Consider the following 18,620-nt stretch of genomic DNA (forward strand, 5'->3'; position numbering starts at 1 on the left):
AACAGACCTCTGGAACAAATTAAGTACTTAACCCGAGGTACCACTGTACTGCCTTTTTCTCCGAGGAGCTCAAGGCAGTGTACGCGGTTTCCCCCACAACCACCCTGTGAGGCTGTGGCATAGCATGGATTGCCGGAGCCCAGGGCAAGGAAAGTATTCTGCTTCCCAACTGGCACCTCCATGCAGCGCACTATGGAGAAGCATAGTGATGTGGTCTGGGGGAAAGAGTGGGAAGAGTCCCGGGGCCAAACAGCCGCCATCAGGCCATTGTAGCAAGCATTAAAGTTGCAGTCCTATGCCTACATACCTGGTAGCAGGATTCACTGAACTCACTGCAGTAGATATGCACAGGGTTGTGTTGTAAACACCTCTGCTTACTCCCATGCCATTGGAAACTAGTTGAAGTGTCCCTTGCACTTTGAGCACTTCTGAATAATGTCAGAACTTCGAAGTATTCAGAGGTTTGTGGGAGGTTTTTTTGGTAGCAGTGGCAGCTGCTGTGAATGCCTCTATTTGTACCCGGGGAATTGATTTGGTACACCAATTGTATGGTCACAAGCTGGCCTGCACAACTGTGCAAATTTAATAAATGAACGAAATACGATTAACATTCTATACTCTTCTAAATGTGTTTGTGGGAGCGGTGGGGGGTTATTGGTTTGCGGTTTTTCGTTCCTGTTTTTATTATGTGTTTTCATCTTGTATTTTTTGTCGCAAGCCACTGTGAGATCCACAAATCTGAATAAATAAAAATAAACTTGGAACCCAGGCAAGAAACACTTAGGGTGTTGTGCAGTGCCAGCAAAGGGTGTGCCCTAGGGAGAGTTTGGGGGGCAGAGAGAGAGAGGCCTAGAGATGAATGTTTGGCCCCTGGAACTCAGGTACCTCCCCTTGATGGGCTGGACTTGGTTAGATGGTTTGCAAATTTCTGTATGTCTTGGCGAGGGATTGCTTTTGACTTATCTTAAAAGACAGCGGTGAAACGCACAGCGAACTGAATTGAGGAGTAGAAGCTCCTTGCATTTGATAAGGCAGAATTCCGTAACCTCAATAGTGCCAAACTTAAATTCTTTGAATAGTGTGTTTCTTTCCTTCCTGGGTTTTCTGGGTCTGGCATTATTCTCCACGTAAAATATTCACACTTGCCGGCTTTACGTTAGTTCACAGCAATTTCTGGGACAACGTTATTGTATTTGCACTGGCAAGTAAAAACAGATGATCCTCTGTGATCAGCGACTATACTCATCATCACACCCATCTCATGCTGTTGCTTGCTTGGAAGAAAAGAATAGGATATTGATCAAAGTGTTAATGAAAAATAGCACACTTTTTCAAAGAAATTAATATGTATCTGAAGTCAAGTTGCCCAGAGTTAGCACCTAGTCCCCAAATTACTGTACTGGTTCAACAGTGGTGGCTGGTGCCCAGTAGGGAAGGAGGGAGGTACAGTCAGAGCCAACAATAGGTGAGGCTTATTGTCGCTTTGTCTCCACCCTCCTCCCTGCACTGATACTGAGGAGGAAGGTGACAGACAGGGCTGACAGCCAGTGCAGAATGAGCTTGGTGAAGCAGTGTCCTCTTCACCCAATGAATCAGCCTCCACCGCAGTACAAATGTCAGTAGCTGGCAGCTTTTTTATCGAGATGCAGAGCAGGAGGAGAAACAGACCTGTGGGAGATCACTGTTTTTCGTTGTTCCTGAACTGTCAGCTAGTGGCAGCCGTTCCATCAGCCTCCCTAACTGGTTTCTATCCCAGTTACTTTTTAAAAAAAGAACAATGTCTGAGTTTTCTTTTTTCCTCTTCCTTCCACACCACCTTTCCTTGTGTGCTATGTTTTTAAGATTGTAAGCTGAGAGCAGGGACTGTTTCACAACTGCAAGCCTCTCCGGGGGCCTCTTTGGCTTTAAAAAAATCCCCAAACCCTGCTATGACTAAATCTGAATGAATGACATCCATACTTGGCAAAATGGCTAAAGACAATCCCTGAGTCACTTAGGCTGTATTGGTTCTCCCAAATACAGAGTAGTAACTTTTTAAAGTTTTGGCTCTGGGTATAGAACAACAGTAAGACTTTTCATGTGTACTTTCCCCTTTCCTTTTTCGGGTGGGACACATTTCTTATGCATTCCTGAGAGTCACCCAGACTCAAGCTAGGAATCTTCTGCTTTGCCTGCTAAGGTCTTAAATGCAATATGTGGTGTGACAATCCTCTTTCTGCACGGCCAGGAGATGTGATCAGGCAGCGATTTTAAACCAGGTGGCAAACCCAGCTTCACCTCTGTATAATATGTGAAATTGCCTATTAATTCTGATTTATCCTTACTGAACAATCTGTGTGGAACCATTGCAAAGATCTAGGCTCTTTGGTACAGGCAAATAGCTTAAGAGGAGCTCTTATGGGTCAGGCCAAAGGCCCACCAAATCTGGCATCCTGCTCTTACAGTGGCACACAAGCAGGACTTGAGAACAATACTACTCTCCCCACCTGTGATTCCCAACAGCTGCATTAAGAGGAATACTGCCCTCCAATACCCAGAGGGAGCACACAGCCATAGCAGCTAGCAGACATGAACAGCCTTATCCTCGCGAATTTTAAAACCACCCATTGGTGGCCACCACTCCATCAAGAAGCAGCCACTTCCATAGTTCACCAGCCGTGTGAAGAAGTGTCTGTGTCTGCCCTTAATCTCCAAACATTCAGTGTCATTGGATGGTGGCGGGTTCTAGTATTAGGAGGGAGAAAAACACCTCTACCCACTTTCGTCACACATTATTGGATTCACAGGTTTTGCTCCCCATTGCTCGCCTCCCACCTAAACTAAAAAGCCCCTAATACAGGGAAATCCCCACTTGTGCAGGAGGAGGACTACCTGAAGAAGCGTCTCCACCCCCATTGTTCTGCACGGACACTGAGGTCCAGCGCTGAGGGCCTTCTGGCGGTTCCTTCACTGTGAGAAGCCAAGTTACAGGGAACCAGGCAAAGGGCCTTCTTGGTAGTGGCACCCGCCCTGTGGAACACCCTCCCATCAGATGTCAAAGAGAACAACAACTACAGTGGTACCTCGGGTTACATATGCTTCAAGTTACATACACTTCAGGTTACAGACTCCGCTAACCCAGAAATAGTACCTCGGGTTAAGAACTTTGCTTCAGGATGAGAACAGAAATTGCGCAGTGGCGGCGCGGCAGCAGCAGGAGGCCCCATTAGCTAAAGTGGTGCTTCAGGTTAGGAACAGTTTCAGGTTAAGAACGGACCTCCAGAATGAATTAAGTACTTAACCCGAGGTACCACTGTACCAGACTTTTAGAAGACATCTGAAGGCAGCCCTGTTTAGGAAAGATTTTAATGTTTAATAGGTTATCGTATTTTAGTGTTCTGTTGGAAGCCACTCAGAGTGGCTGGGGAAACCCAGCCAGATGGGCGGGGTATAAATAAATAATAATAATAATAATAATAATAATAATAATAATAATAATTATTATTATTATTATTATTATTATTCTGTTCCTAGCTGCCACATGCATCATCAGGACACGTGAGCGGGGGTTCCTGCATTCTGCTACCACCCTGCCCCATTGGGCCCCCGTTTCTGCTCCCTTTCGGCGGTGAAAATGTTGCATGCATCTGCAGGAGTGCATTTTGCCGATTGTGCGCACCTGGGGAGCTGCTGGTATTTTAACCTTTCCTCAAAGGGGAGTTGATCCCGCTCCTCCAGGAGACTTTGGGACGCCCTTTTCAGAATCCTGGTTTCCTGAAAAACCGGATCTAGCTAGTGCTCAGTTCCACAGCGCCATCCCAAGGTGTTCTGAAAGCTGCTAGTGACAAACATGTGTCGGCTGCAAGTGTGCTGGGAATTATTTTACACCTCCACTTTCTGTTCCATTGCCGCTGTCTCTTGTGGTTGTGGAAAATCACGATTTAAGACGATGCCCTCTGACAGCAGCTAGCAGAACAGATGCATATTCCCCTCTTGTCCTTTTAACCCAACAGGGTCAGACAGTGAACAAGGCATAAAACCTCAGACAGACACAAATAAATATTAAGACGCTGAAACTACCTTGAAATCTTAAAACCAGAGATTTATTTTGCGGGGTGGAAAGGCCAGAGAATTTCCCTTCTCTGATCGGCCGATTCCTTAGCTTTCAGTGTTCCCAAGCTGGCAAATAGGTCCCCCCCCTGTGGTTTCGTGTTAAATATATTGCTACTCTCTGTTGACCTAGACTGTGGCTGTGAGAATGAAGGTCTTTAGGCCTGCAAACAACAAATGCCCGTGTGTTTCGGGACTTGCAGGAAAGGTTCTATTATGCATGCATGTGCCCCAAACCTTTAAGGGATGGAAGGCTGTGGTTCTCCAGTTTAGCTAAAATGGTACCACTGAAAAAGGAACAGAGCCTTTATAAAGTTCATTTAACTAGTTCAAGTTCATCCTGTCCAAAAAAAGAATCCAGTTCGTCCCTTTGTAAAACTAAGCAGTTCAATTCACGTTCCGCTCACTGTTCATACAAATGATGCTCTGCGAAAAATGTTTGGCATTCAGAATGTTTCAAGCTTCTGTGCTGAAGTATAAAATATGCTTAGCCCCCTTCTACTCTGTACATATAAAGCGGTATCATCATCACTTGAAATAGACTGGATTGGCCTTTGGCCTGTTGCAGCAGAGCTCTTCTTGTGGGCTTGCTTCCTGCAGATGAAGCTATATCCCTTTCAGGAAAGGTTATGACATTTAGGGCTTCTTAGGTTAGACACAGCGGTTCTCAACCTGTGGGTCCCCAGATGTTGTTGGACTTCAACTCCCATCATCCCTGAGCTCTGGCCTTGCTAGCTAGGGGTGATGTGAGTTGTTGTTCAACAACATCTGGAGACCCACAGGTTGAGAAAGGCTGGGTTTGAGGAAAGGTGAGGAAGAGGGGACGTGATAAAAGAGCACAGAATTATGCATGTTATGGAGAAATAAAAGTTCACCCCTCTGTCAAAACACTAGAACTTCGGGATTTGTTGGATTAGTCCCCAAGTCCAAGTCCAACTCCAATCCAACTCAATGGTGTAATGTTGGAAAATGTTGATCATTTCTCCTACCTAGGCAGTTATCTTTCCACAAGGGTCAAAATTGATGCTGAAATCCACCATCGCCTGAGTTCTGCGAGTGTGGCTTTCTCCAGACTGAAGTGCAGAGTGTTTGAGGACCGGGACATTTGCAGGGAAACGAAAATGCTTGTTTACAAAGCTATTGTACTACCAACCTTGCTGAATGCTTGTGAAACGCTATCTCTAACTCCTTGAAAGATTCCATCAATGGTGTCTCTGAAAATTTTTACACATCACTTGGGAAGACAGGTGAACTATTGTCAGTGTACTGGAAAAGGCAAATATCACCAGTGTCAAAGCAATGATTCTTCAACATCAACTTCATTGGACTGGTCATGTTGTGTGGTTGCCTGATTATCGTCTTAAAAATGGAAAGCGTAATGCTGGTGGTCAACAAAAGAGGATTTAAGATTGTCTCAAGGCAAATCTTAAAAAATGTAGTATAAACACCAACAATTTGGAAACACTTGCCTGCGAGTGCTCCAATTGGAGAACAGCCCTTACCAAAGGTGTCATGGGCTTTGAACTCAGGACGCAAGGGAGAAATGTGCTAAGAGGAAGGCACGCTTGGCAAATCCACACCATGATCAACTCCCACCCGGAAACCAATGTCCCCACTGTGGAAGAATGTGTGGATCCAGCATTGGCCTCCACAGTCACTTATGGACTCACTGTTAGAACTGGGTTTATGGAAGACAATCTTATTCGGCTACGAGTGATCGCCATAGAAGAAGAACTTGGGGATATCTAATGCAGCTGAATGTTGGAAGATTCAGGACAGACCAAAGAAAAGACTCTTCATCTCAGGCTTGTTGGCTCAAGCCCCACATTGGGCAAAAGACTCCTGCACTGCAGGGGGTTGGACAAGATGACCCTTGCGATCCCTTCCAACTCAACGATTCTGATTCACGCAGTGCATTGCTAAACTATGGGATCTCTTCCTTGAATAGGCAATGATGGCCACCAACTTGGATGGCTTTAAAAGAGGATTTTAAATCCTGGAAGACAAGGCTATCTGATTTTTAGAAGACATCTGAAGTTTATAGGGAAGTTTTTAATGTTTGATGTTTTACCGTGGTTTTAGATTTTGCTGGAAGCTGCACAGAGAGGCTAGGGCAACCCAGTCAGATGGACAGCATATAAATAAAGCATCATCATCATCATCATCATCAATTGCTACTGGACCTGATGACTATGTTCTGCCTCTACTGCCAGGAGGGGGGAAAGAGTATGAATTGCTGGCAAGTGCAGGTGGAGAGAGGCCTCTTGCACTCAGATGCTGTTTGCACTCCCCATAAGCACCTAGACCGGCCACTGCTGGACTAGGCGGGCCACTGGCCTGATTACGGCATCGGAAGAAGGCAGGCAAATGCCCTGCTGTGGCTGCAACCCTGTGCCAAGTGAGTCCTGTGGAACTTACTAAGCAAACATCGCACGTAGTTAGTTGCACCACTTTTCCTTGCAGGCCTGTCTAGTGCAGAGTGTGGAGGTGCAGACACCCGTCAAAATAAATGTGCACCCTTTGCAGAAAGCTCTGCCAGTTGGCACCGAAAGCAATGCCCAAGCACAATTGCACAGAAACACCCCCCCCCAAAAAAAGGGTGTTCATTTACTCTCCAGGTTACTATCCAGGTGTGTGGATCTGTGACGCAAAGCCACACATGGCTAGTATAACTTGAACATGCCAGGCCTTCCTTCCCAAGAGTAGGAGTGCTTAGGACGGCAAGGTAATTTGACTGTGACCTGTAGCAGCAGCAGCACCACGAGGTGCTTGCTGCCTGGAGGCTGTGGTGGAGGTGCCAACCAACGGGAAATCCATGTGCTATCTGAGTCTCTCTCTCTCTCCTTTAGTTCCTCACTCACCCAGAGCAGTGCAAGGACTAGCGGCAAACACTGCCCGATCCTCTCGCTCCCTCCCCTCTCGAACAGGAGCTGGTGCACCCTTGCACGAAAAGGAGAGGGGGGGAAAAGAGGGGCGGGGGCTAACGCCTTTCCCTTCCGAGCCCCCTTCCTCCCACTTACCCTCTCTTTGGAGGAAGGGTGGGGGAGGAAGAAAGAGGCTAGGAAATCCTCGCCAGGTCTGCTCGCTCCAGCTTTCTTCTTCGCGGCTCGCCGATCGCACCGGGACCTTTTCGTTTTGCAAAGGCACCGCGCGAAGCGAAGGAGGAAGAGGTTTCTCCGCCCCCACCCCCCGTCTGGGACTTGCTCTCCTGCGCAGCTCTCCAAAACTTTCCCGCTTTGCATCGGCTGCCGTTCCCCCACCTTCGGCTCCTGAGATGAGCGGCAGCCGCCTCCTCCTCGTCCCCAGCCATGGGGGGCGGCGGCGATCGGCGGCTTCTGCTCGGGACCCCGCAGGCAAGGATCGCCCCAGTAGGAAGGCGGAGTGAGAAAGGCGCGCGGAGCGGCAGCACCAAGGAAGCGGCGGCGGCGGCGGAGGCGCGGGGAAGAAAGGCGGCGGGAGAGGGAAGGAATTCCCAGCAGCAGCAGCAGCAGCCTCCGGCCCGCCCGCCCTGCGCGCCTCCTCCCCGGGCCAAGCGGCGAGGGCGCCCCGCAGCACCCATGGCCTAAGAGGAGCACCAGCCTGCAGCTCTCCCGGATATAGAAAGCCCCATGCCTGGCCAGCCTTCTGCAATACTTAGGGTCTTGGGTTGCCTTCTTTCAAAGAACAGAACAAAACCTGGGCTGGAGGAGACTGGATTTTCCAAAGCCTTTGAAACGCATTACAACCTTCTTGAGCCCAACTCCTCCTGAATTACCATTGTTTCCACTTTTACAGCAACAACACTCGCTTCTTTTGCACGTAGCCCCTCAAACCTACTTCAGCTTGGCTTTTGTTTTTTAGGGAAGGGGGGGAAATATATATTTCGGGACACTTTTTTGGTAATTCCCTCCCCTTGCACGGGCGCTGTTTGGGGACATCGCTATACTTGCGCGCGCGTGGAAAACTAGCAAATAAAAGTATTTGGTGGGGCGGGGGGAGAAGGGATTGGGAGTTGCATTTCCTCCCCCACCTGGAGAGAAAGTGGGAAGGGAGAGAAGGAAAAAACCTTTCGCTATGGCTGGGAGCAGCGACTGTGCGAGCAGGGTCCGAAGCCAAGGCAGCTGGAGCTCGGGCGAGGAGAAAAACTCTCCGTCTGCAGCGGCGGCAGAGGGAGCCTTAGGCGCCGGTTGCAACGGCTGCTGTTCCTCTGCTGGGCCGGAGGAAGTGGAGAGCAGTAGCAAGGAGAAGAATGACCATCATCCCCATCGGGTAGGGGGCTGGAGGAGTGGCGAAGAAGAGGCTCTTCCCAAGGTCTGGACGTGCTGCAAACTTTCCTGCGCTCTGGGCGCAGGCTCGCTGGCTTTGCTCTTGGCACTCGGGACCCGCTTGGTGCGCAGCGCCGGCGAGGAAGAGGCAGAAGAAGAAGGAGGAGGAGAGGCCGCTGAGGGCGACGGGGCGCCCGGCCCAGGTGCGAGCTGGCCCCCGATCCCGGGCTCGGCGCTGTGCTGCCTCCTCCTGGCCGCCTATTTCTGGCTGGGCTGGGCCTTGCTGCGCGCCGGGGTCCGCTTGCGCACGGCGGCGCTGCTCGTGGCCGCCTGCTGCGTTGGGGAAGCGCTCGCGCAGCTGGCCTTGGCCCCCGGGGAGGAGCGCCTGCTCTCGCTGGCCGCCACTGGGGTGGTGCTGGGCTGCTTGGCCGGCGGGACATGGCTGGCGCTGCGGCTCCGCCACGGCGTGCTGATGATCGCCTTGACTAGCGCCCTGCGGATCGCCTCGCTCGCCTCCCTGGAGAGCATCCGCGCGCCTTGGAGACCTTACCTGGCTTATCTGCTCGCCTTGCTGGGCATCCTTGGCGCAGGCTACGCGCGCCACGCCTTGCGCCGCCGCCGCGCCGCCGGGAAACAGGAGGAGGCGGAGGAGGAGGAGGAAGGCACCGAAGGGGCGGAAGGAGCGGGCTGTGGCGCTGCTGCTGCTGCTGCTGTCCGGCCGGCCAAGGAAGAGGTGCCGGTTTTTAAGCGCAGGAGGAGATCCAGTTCGATGATCTCCGCCGAGATGGCTGGCTGCGGCAATAAGTCCCATCGCAGGACCTCCTTGCCTTGCATCCCCCGAGAGCAGGTAAGGGGAGATGGACGAGGGGCTCTTGGATTGAGATGGGTGTGTGCGGGCGGGATGGGGAGCAGGAGTGAGAGAGAAAAGAGACTTTTGCAAAAGCCCACTGCTGCTTTTTATTCTTGGCAAGGGGCGCGCGCAACTTTGGGAAGGAAACTTCTACGCGTTCAAACTTTTTTTTTTGCACTCGCCATCCCAGTTCTCCCTTGAAAGCAGAAACCACGGTTCTCGGCATCCCAGAATAGTAATTTAAAAAGGCACTGACGCAGAAGGGACCAGACATTTCGACAACCGTTTGGCCCTTCGCGTTCCTCCTCTTGCATTTTTTTGGCTTTTGTTTTGGACAGGACCATATTCTGTTGTGTGGGTGACCATGTGCATTGCATAATTTAAGATCTCTCTCCCAAGATGATGCGGAGAATAATTGCTCAGCTGGGAACTGGGAAAACAGATGTTCGTATGATTTTTCTTTCTAAAGAAAAGTGTAGTTGCTGTTCTTCATCTGTACAGTTCTGTGCAGATTGGAGTCCTAGAGATGTTGCTGTGTTTAATGTCCAGTGTTCCTTTAAGGCACGTCTTCACTACAGAAAGAACAGATGTTCAGTGCTGTTATGTTTGGGCCATGTTTCGTGCCGAATAGTTTGAATGCATCCTTTTAACTTTGAGGCCCATAATGGCGCAGCTGCCACTTTTGCACACCTAGCTTTTAATCTTGCATTTTGGATTCTGCAGATGAGACAGCTTACATTCTGTCCAGTATCGCCTCATTTTTATTTTTTTTACAGTGGATACGCAGCTTCTATTTATTTGAGCTTGGCTGCAGAAAAAGAAAACGTTGTGGGAATCAGAAGGTTAAGATGTTTTGGAAACTTTTCCGTAACTTGTGGAAATCTGTGTAGAAACTGAGTTTCTTTGTGAAACAAGGGGAAATGTTGAAAATAAACACCCTGGAAACATAACATTGCATTTGAGTTAGCCTGAATTCCTTTTTTTAAAAGACCTGCAGTGTGGTACACAACTCGGTGGAGCTGAGGTATTCACATTTAACTCTGTTTTCGAGCATTTAAAGTTCTTGCCCATGGATTTTGAAGACACCAAGGTCCAGATCCTAAGTGGAGTTGTAGCTTGAGCCTCAACATGTTTTCTTGGAAGTAAGCCGCACTGAACTTCAAGTAAATGTGTATAGGATCACAGCTGTACTTGCAGGCAAGCCTTTCACTTAGCATGCTAAGAATCAGTCTTGGTAGTCCTCTTTAATCCAAGTATAAGCGGTTTGTTGTTCAGTTCACCCGGATGGCAAGATGGAATAATATTTTTCAGTAGATTCTGCAGGGGTGATGTCTTCTTTCGTCGTGGCACGAACTCTTTCAGTATTGCACTCAAATCTTAATAATGTAGTGTGGAAGCAATTCTCAGTTATTTTTAATGAGACTTACATCCTAGGAATTGTTTTCGAATCAAGGGGGGAGGTTTTAGGTAGCCTGAGATCCAAAACACACTTACTTGGAAGTAGAATCAGTTAAACCCATGGGATTTTTTTTCTCATTGAAATGACCTGGTGTCAGGTGCTAGTTAACTCTGTGCGAATAAAGTTTAGTACTGTATTGTCAACCAAAGGGATATTTTTGTGTCCTTGGAAGCAAAAGTGATTATTTTCCAGGCAATGACATCAAACCATTTGGTGTGGATCGCAGGGTTCCCCCCCCACTCCTCTTGGATTGGGTAGATTTACATGGTTTTGTGGTTGCTCGGGACATTTTCTCAGCTAGACATCTTTGAGGTTTAATTTGCCACAAGTGCAATTTGTTTAAAAAAATTCTGGAATAAAATTTATATTCAGCACACTTTCAAAGTGAAAACAACATGAAGAAAAACTTGGGAAACCGACCTGGATTCCTGTGTTCTGCCGTGTTATGTGAAGCATGTTAAAGCGTGAAACCCCACATTATTTTTTAAAAAATAAGTTATGTCAAAAGAGACTATTATTGAATGGCAGGTGATTCAAGCTTTATTTTGTTTTGAAATTTTAATGTGCGACTGCCAGGACCTTCCCACTACTTTCTGTAGCACTTTAGATAACGGTGACTTTTGAGAAAACATGTTTGTATTTAATCACTTCAATGTGGTCTGTAAAACTCTATTCCGGCTGCTGTCATTTGCTTACAACAGCTTCTGAGATCGCCTTATTTCATAATGTATGGAGTTAAGGATACAAGAGGCATGAAATGAGAGGTGTCAAACATCAGTGCTGTTGAGTGGCTTATAGTTTACGAGTTTGCAGGACATTTTGAGGGTCCCTGATCGATACAGAGAACTCGAATCGCCGCCGCTTACATCTTCAGGAATTCTAGGGCGACTTGTTCCTTTCGGCTTGTTGACCGCAAAACAGACTTGTCATTTGCAAAGGGAAGAAATGGATAATTGTGGGTTATGAACAGACCTCTGCTAAATGCTGCATTCATAGTGGAGTACAGTATTTAAATTATACTTTAAACTCATTGATTTAGAATTGTAAATTGTGCCTCCCTCCCCCCCGCCCCGGCACCACACACACAAGGTTTTGTAAATGTTGGTTTTAAAATATGAAACTATTGCATTGAGAATCAGCACCGTCGGTGTTAGCCCTGATATAGAGGATGAGGGTACAATGGCAGAATGTGTGCCTTGGTGTATTTTTGTAAAAAAACATTTATTATTTGAAAGTGAATGTTTGTAGGAGGTAGAGAAAGATGCAGTCTTAAAGATGACACCCCCACAAAAACAAACAAACAAAAAACCCCACCTTGCGATATGGTAACTCTATCAGGCCTGTTAAACAACTGGATTTTACTGCATAGTACATACAAAAAGTTCAGGGTCTGAATCTGAATAGCCAGAAAAACAATATGCACAAGTGATTGAAATAACAGTGTTACTGCAGGATGGCCACATTTTCTCCTAATTTGAATTTCACTGCCCTCTTGAATTGAGGACTACATTCCTTAAAAAGAAAACCTACATTGTCACGCTAATTAAGTATAGATTATAATGTTATTTTGATAAATGATTGTTTTTGAATAGGCCGAAAAGTTGACTTTTAAGTGTACTTTTCTAACTTGAGGAGGGTTGGGAGATCTGAAATCTGAAAAGATTGTGACTCCTTCCTTACGATGAACAGTGATGCTAGAATTATTTTCTGTATGCCACGGTACATGCATTTTGAGGAGCAGAGGCCGTAGTCGCAAAACGAGGCACAAGGGATGGTTGTATTGTTCAGCATCTAATTTTGTTCATCTGCAGCAAGTTTTTGCGAAAGGTTTCAACCAAAAAGTAGGAAGAGCAAAGATGTAATGAATCATTGCCATTAACCACTCATGGGCTTTGGATTTGCCTTCCACACAAGTAGATTCGGCAGAGGTAATTCTGCTTTTTATATTTCACAGCTGGAGGTGGAAGTGTTTTTGTCTCCCCGCCTCTCCGATATATTTACTCTTAGCATCGAGGTTCGTGGTGCATTACAGGAAGAAACAAGGAAGGGTCCCTGTCTGAAGGAAACTGCAATTGAAACTAAGCCTATAGTAGTTGTGACTCCTCAAGTTGCATGCAGCCCCCTTTGTGAGTTTGCTGAGGTTCCTGGTTGTGCTACCTGCCTGGGATCACCAGAGAAGGACATTGCCGGACATTTGGCAGATCACAGCACCTGGCTGGTGGGCTGCTGTCCCCATGGCTTGTCACAAATTGTCTAGGTCTCATCTGAAGCATGACAATAGGGGAAAAGAAGAGAGCGAGGATTGGAATGGTAGAACCAAAACTAACAAGGAGGGATGCAAGCAAATGCAGTGTTTGGGCTTAGTTGTGGATGGGGATGTGATATGTGGAAGGATCATAATAGACTCATAGAATTGCAGAGTTTGAAGGGGTCTTGAGAGTTCACCCCCCTGCAATGCAGGAATCTCAACTAAAGCCTTCATGACAGGTGGCCATCCAACCTCTGCTTAAAAACCTCCATGGAAGGAGAGTCCACCACCTTCCGAGGGAGACCGTTCCACTGTTGAGCAGCTCTTAATGTCAAAAAGTTATCCCTGATGTTTAGTCAGAATCTCCTTTCTTGTAACTTGAAGCCGTTGGTTCAAGCCGTTGCCTCCGGGGCAGGAGAAAACAAGCTTGCTCCATCCTTCCCTTTAGATATTTGACGATGGCTATAGAGGGACGCGGGTGGCGCTGTGGGTTAAACCACAGAGCCTAGGGCTTGCCGATCAGAAGGTCGGCAGTTCAAATCCCCGTGACGGGGTGAGCTCCTGTTGCTCGGTCCCTGCTCCCGCCAACCTAGCAGTTTGAAAGCACGTAAAAAGTAGATAAATAGGTACTGCTCTGGCGGGAAGGTAAATGGCATTTCCCTGTGCTGCTCTGGCTTCGCCAGAAGCGGCTTAGTCATGCTGGCCACATGACCCGGAAGCTGTACGCCAGCTCCCTCGGCCAGTAAAGCGAGATGAGCGCCGCAACCCCAGAGTCGTCCGCGACTTGACCCAACGGTCAGGGGTCTCTTTACCTTTACCTTTATCCTATCTTTTCTCAGTCGCCTCTTTTCCAAGCTAAACATTCTCAACTTTCTCAACTGTTTCTCATAAGGCTTGGTCTCCAGACCGCTGATCATCTTAGTTTCCCTCCTCTGCAAATGTTCCAGTTGTCAATATCCTTCTTAAATTGTGGTGCCCAGAACTGGACGCAGTACTACAGGTGTGGTCTGACCAAGGCATGATAGAGTGGTACTATTACCTCCATTAACCTGGACACTGCACTTCTGTTGATGCAGCCTAGAACAGCATTACTGTATCTTCTTTTTGTTCAGTGGTAGAACAACTGCTTTGCACACAGGTAATTTCAGTCTCCTGCATCTCCAGTTAGAGAGCTACTGGCAGTCGATGCAGACAATATTGAGTGGTTGACTCGGTATAACCCAGCTTCCTGCATTCCTAGCATTTGATCTTAGGTTTGACTTCCCATGGCTGGGCTTGAAAGATGCATTGTGCAAATGATTATTATTGGTACTATGCCACCCATACATGATATCTTAGCAGAAGTACCATGGCAGGCTGTTGCTCCCAAGGATCTGGCAATTTCAAAGAGGTGGCAGGGAAGATAGGCTTAGTGATGGAAAAATGTGGACAGATATCGTTGCATGTATTGTTTGGTTTCCATATCATGAGATCACCACAAGTTGCTTTCTGGCAGGTCAGCCTTGTTTTGTCCGTCAAGCCCAGTATTGTTGTACCCTGACTAACAGCAGCTCTCTAGGGCAAATTTGTGGGTTGGACTCCATCAACCTCTGTAGCCGGATATAATGGGAGTTGTAGTTCAACACCTGAACTATAAATGCCACTTCAACTCTAGGGTCTCCAGCAAAGGGATTTCCCATTGCCAGTTAAAAGGATCAGGTAGGAATTGAACCTGAGGCATTATGAATACAAAACATGAAATCTATCACTGAGCTTTTGCCATCTGTTAATGTGAATGGCTTCCTTTTGTGCCCGTTACCACACACCCAGGAAAGCTGAAATTTAGGCCCCAGGCTTCCAGGTAAACACCTGATTAGAGATTTGAAAGGGATTTTCTGGCAGTACAGTGTGCAAACTAACGACCTTCGTTTCTTTTTGCGTTTATGCTCTCAGTGTACACAGCGCTTTGCAAAAGTACGCGATGAGAGGTCCCTGTCCCGAAGTGTCTCGCAGTCTTAAAAATTTGACACAGGCGAAGGAGAGGGAAATGGGAGACTGGGTAAACAGGGCGAATTACGCTTGGGGAGCAATCCAATGCACAGCACCCGATCCAAAGCCCATTCAATAGCAGGACTGCTGCTGCTGCTTTGCCTAAGCCTGGCAGAGGGAAAACAAGCCTTTAAAATATTGTTGCCAGCGGAGAATCCAGCTTACGTCCTGCCCCTGGGATGCCAGCCTCGGCTCAGCCATCTTCAATGGGCCGGGCCCCAGCTGAGCTGGGATGAGCAAGTTTTGCAGGTGTATCTTCAGCTGAGCTGGGGTTGAGGACTTCATGCCAGCTGAACGAGAGATCCGCTTCATCCTAGGCTGCTCATCTTGGCAGATCTTGGCATCTGATTGCCCTCCTAGCAGTGGGATTTTGGGAGGTTAAGGGGTCATAAAAAAGGATTCTCTGAGGAGTGTCTATTTTATACCTCCTTATCTGTTTCTTCCTTTGTCCCTCTCATCTGCCTTCTTCATTCTCATTGTTTGTTGCACTAAGTTGTGTGTGTGTATAGTACATAGGGTTGCAGTGATACAGTAGCTTATATTATGGACATTTGGTGTATCCCAGGACAAATACTTCATGCTGTAGCAGTGTATAGATTAGATCAAAATTGTAACCTTCATTGCAGTTTTTAACAACTTGGATTGATGGGGTCTTGTTTTGTTTTTGTGTGTGTGTATTTTGGCAATATTTGCCACTGTTTTTATTTAGTATGCTTATATACTGCTTTCCCCCACACAAAACAATTTACATGAAAATAAATAAACATATCATCATTACAAATCACAGAAGCTTAAGGTAACAATTGTTGAACATTGCATGTGTATAACATAACATAATTGTTATGTGTATAACATAACAAATATAATTTTAAATAAATATAATTTTATATAATTTAGTAAAAGCTTAATTATAATTTTTATTTCTTAAGGCTCTTTTTTCATCTTTTTTTTAATTAAAAAAAATACCAATTTACCCTATTTTGGAAAAGGCAGACATGGATTCCAAAGGCATTTTTCTGATTTTGCTCACTTTATTGATTAAAATGTAATAATTTTTTTTAAAGCCCTTACAATTTGAGAGGTGTTGGTGGGGGTGGGGGAATTTGGCAATTAATAAAACTGTTTGTTAAAAGTGTGACATGAAGTCTTTTTTCTTTTTCTTTTAAAGGAGAGCCTTACTGGAGGTAAAGAAGTCAAAATACAGTAGAGGCTTTCAGCTCTTTTTAAATGGTGTTTAAATACACACACACACGTACATAAAGATGCTGTGCTGAAAGAAACGCAGTGTGTGCTGGGGGTTGCCGTGTCAATTGGATAAACATCTGGAACAGTGACCCACTGATGAAGTCTGTGTTTTGATTTTGTTTGTGAGTGTGTGGTGGGCGTGAGCGACCCACAATGTTTAGGGTGTTAATTGTGCCACTTACATGAATTTGTCTGCTGTACAAATTTTTCCTTTCTGGGAAGTTCTCCCTTAAATTTCGGGTGCTGCTGAAATGAGCCGTTCTCCATACCTACCGGTAATCAAAATTAAAAGTTTGGAAGCCAACATTAATTGTCTCTTAAAAAAAAAAAAAAGAATAATTATTTTTTTTAATCCCCACATAAAATATATGGCTTGTTTCTGAGAAATGGGGTTGCATCCTTTCAGTCTTTCAATCTGATGTTAACCAGTTTGACATGCTGGCCAATTAGGGATGGGGAGATCTGTCAGTCTGGGTTTCTCCCGTTTCTCAATTTCCCAATTTCAGGTCCACTTTACTTTTCCACGCCGATTTGCGATTCTTTTAAAGAACGGGTCAGCATAAAAATTCACCAGCATTATAGTACCAATTTACCTTACCATTTCAACTAATATACAGATATTTACATCTTCACATATATAAAGTCATTTTTTAATGTGCCATTTTCACGAATATGTGTCTATATTAGGTGGCCTTTCTCTCTCTGTGTGCATATATATATATATATATATATATATATATATATATATATATATATGGTTTTGGAACAGTAAGGACCGATGCCTTAGCCTTTTAACCGGAAGTAAGTGTGTTAGGATTGCAGAGCAAAGAGGTAAAGATTGTTTGCAACCTCACGTGCTGGACCCTAATATTTTACCTTTCATGGCGAAATTGCTATAGAGTTCCTTTGATGAATAAGAACGAGAAAGCAAGCAACATTAGCTGCGGTTGCTTTAGATCAGTGTAGATAAGTTTCTGGGAATTTGCATAATGCAGATGGGCCCTTCATTTGCTTGCTTGTGTTTTGAAGCTGTTTTTGCTGTTTTTGTAGTGGGGGCTGGTCCTTCGATCCTGACTTTGACAAGAAAGGCATTTTTCTTCTAGTCGACGATATTCTAATGAAGGGGAGAACTTCACTTCCATTTGTTAACTTTGCAGCAGTGTTCTCACACATACTAACCCACTTCTTTGGCATTCTAAAGCAACAACAACAACAACACACCACCCTGTTTTGAGGTTTTATGGTATGTAAATATATATGTTTAGTAGACTAATGAATTGGCTGGAAGCCTGAATAGTTGGCTGACTGCCTTTTTGTAGTTTAAGATGTGTCCCCCCCCCCCCGGTGAAATAACTGGTATTATTCTCTTGCAGGGCTTCTTTTACGCAACCACTTACTCTGAGCTGATAACCCTTTAAAGCTGTTTTTAGTCTTAGCTGAACTGAGTTTGAAAGCAAGGAAGAGAATATCCAGGGAAAACTAGATAAGTGATCGGGTAAACCGTAGTGGTACACTATCGCTTCACTTAACTTGGTTTTCCAAATACGGGTTGAATCCAGAAGATGTGGCTTGAGAGCGATTTCAGTGAGAACACATGGTGATATGGGAGCGAATTCAGAGGCTGAAACAATATGCATTTCGCAGCCTGTGATAGCAGGATCCCTCCCATCCTCATTTAATGTCAAGCTGATAGCTCTGAATAAATTTCTTTCTGTGTTGATACGTAAAAGCTCAGCTGCATCAGGGATAACCAAAGCTTAGTGGCATCTAGATGCCGTTGGACTACAGTTCCCATCATCCTTTACACAATTGGCCTTGTTGGTGGGGGCTGATGGGAGTTGGAGTCCAACAACATCTAGAGAGAACGACATTGGCTATCTCTGCTCTACACAGTACAGAAATTGAAACTGGGGATGAGGACCCTGTGGCCTCCAGCCCCCATAAGCCCCAGTGGTCAGGGATGATGTAAGCTGTATTGCAACACCATTTGCAAAGCCTCGGGTTTTCCCATTCTCTGGTCTTCATATTACTGCCCACCATTATTCTCCCCTGCCTGTTTCTCACATTAATAAGGTAAAGGTAAAGGGACCCCTGACCATTAGGTCCAGTCGTGGCCGACTCTGGGGTTGCGGCGCTCATCTCGCTTTATTGGCTGAGGGAGCTGGCGTACAGCTTCTGGGTCATGTGGCCAGCATGACTAAGCCGCTTCTGGCGAACCAGAGCAGCGCACAGAAACTCCGTTTACCTTCCCGCCAGAGCGATACCTATTTATCTACTTGCACTTTGACGTGCTTTCAAACTGCTAGGTTGGCAGGAGCAGGGACCGAGCAATGGGAGCTCACCCCGTCATGGGGATTCGAACCGCCGACTTTCTGATCAGCAAGTCCTAGGCTCTGTGGTTTAACCCACAGCGCCACCCACGTCCCTTCCCACATTAATATTTGGTTGTAAAGTGTC

The 18,620-nt window shown here is 46.3% G+C and overlaps 1 protein-coding gene and 1 long non-coding RNA gene across 4 annotated transcripts in view; one reads left to right on the forward strand and one right to left on the reverse strand.

Annotated features, from left to right (window-relative positions):
* The window catches only part of LOC309378900, a 485,967-nt gene that overhangs the window by 434,590 nt on the left and 32,757 nt on the right, over nt 1-18,620 (reverse strand). The window lies entirely within an intron of this gene.
* The window catches only part of PDE3A (phosphodiesterase 3A), a 275,510-nt gene continuing 263,653 nt past the window's right edge, over nt 6,764-18,620 (forward strand). For 2 of the 3 annotated variants that reach the window (XR_014172142.1, XM_081926813.1), the window contains exon 1: nt 6,765-9,180. Coding sequence is in view for 2 of the 3 variants with exons in the window: in XM_081926813.1 (XP_081782939.1) it covers nt 8,143-9,180 (1,038 nt within the window). In the remaining variant the exon portion in view is untranslated. Of the gene's footprint in view, nt 9,181-18,620 lie in introns of all 3 variants that reach the window. The other variant, XM_081926814.1, reaches the window with a different exon arrangement.

Source organism: Podarcis melisellensis (assembly GCF_964234715.1).
Source record: "Podarcis melisellensis genome assembly, chromosome: 10".
NCBI lineage: Eukaryota > Metazoa > Chordata > Lepidosauria > Squamata > Lacertidae > Podarcis > Podarcis melisellensis.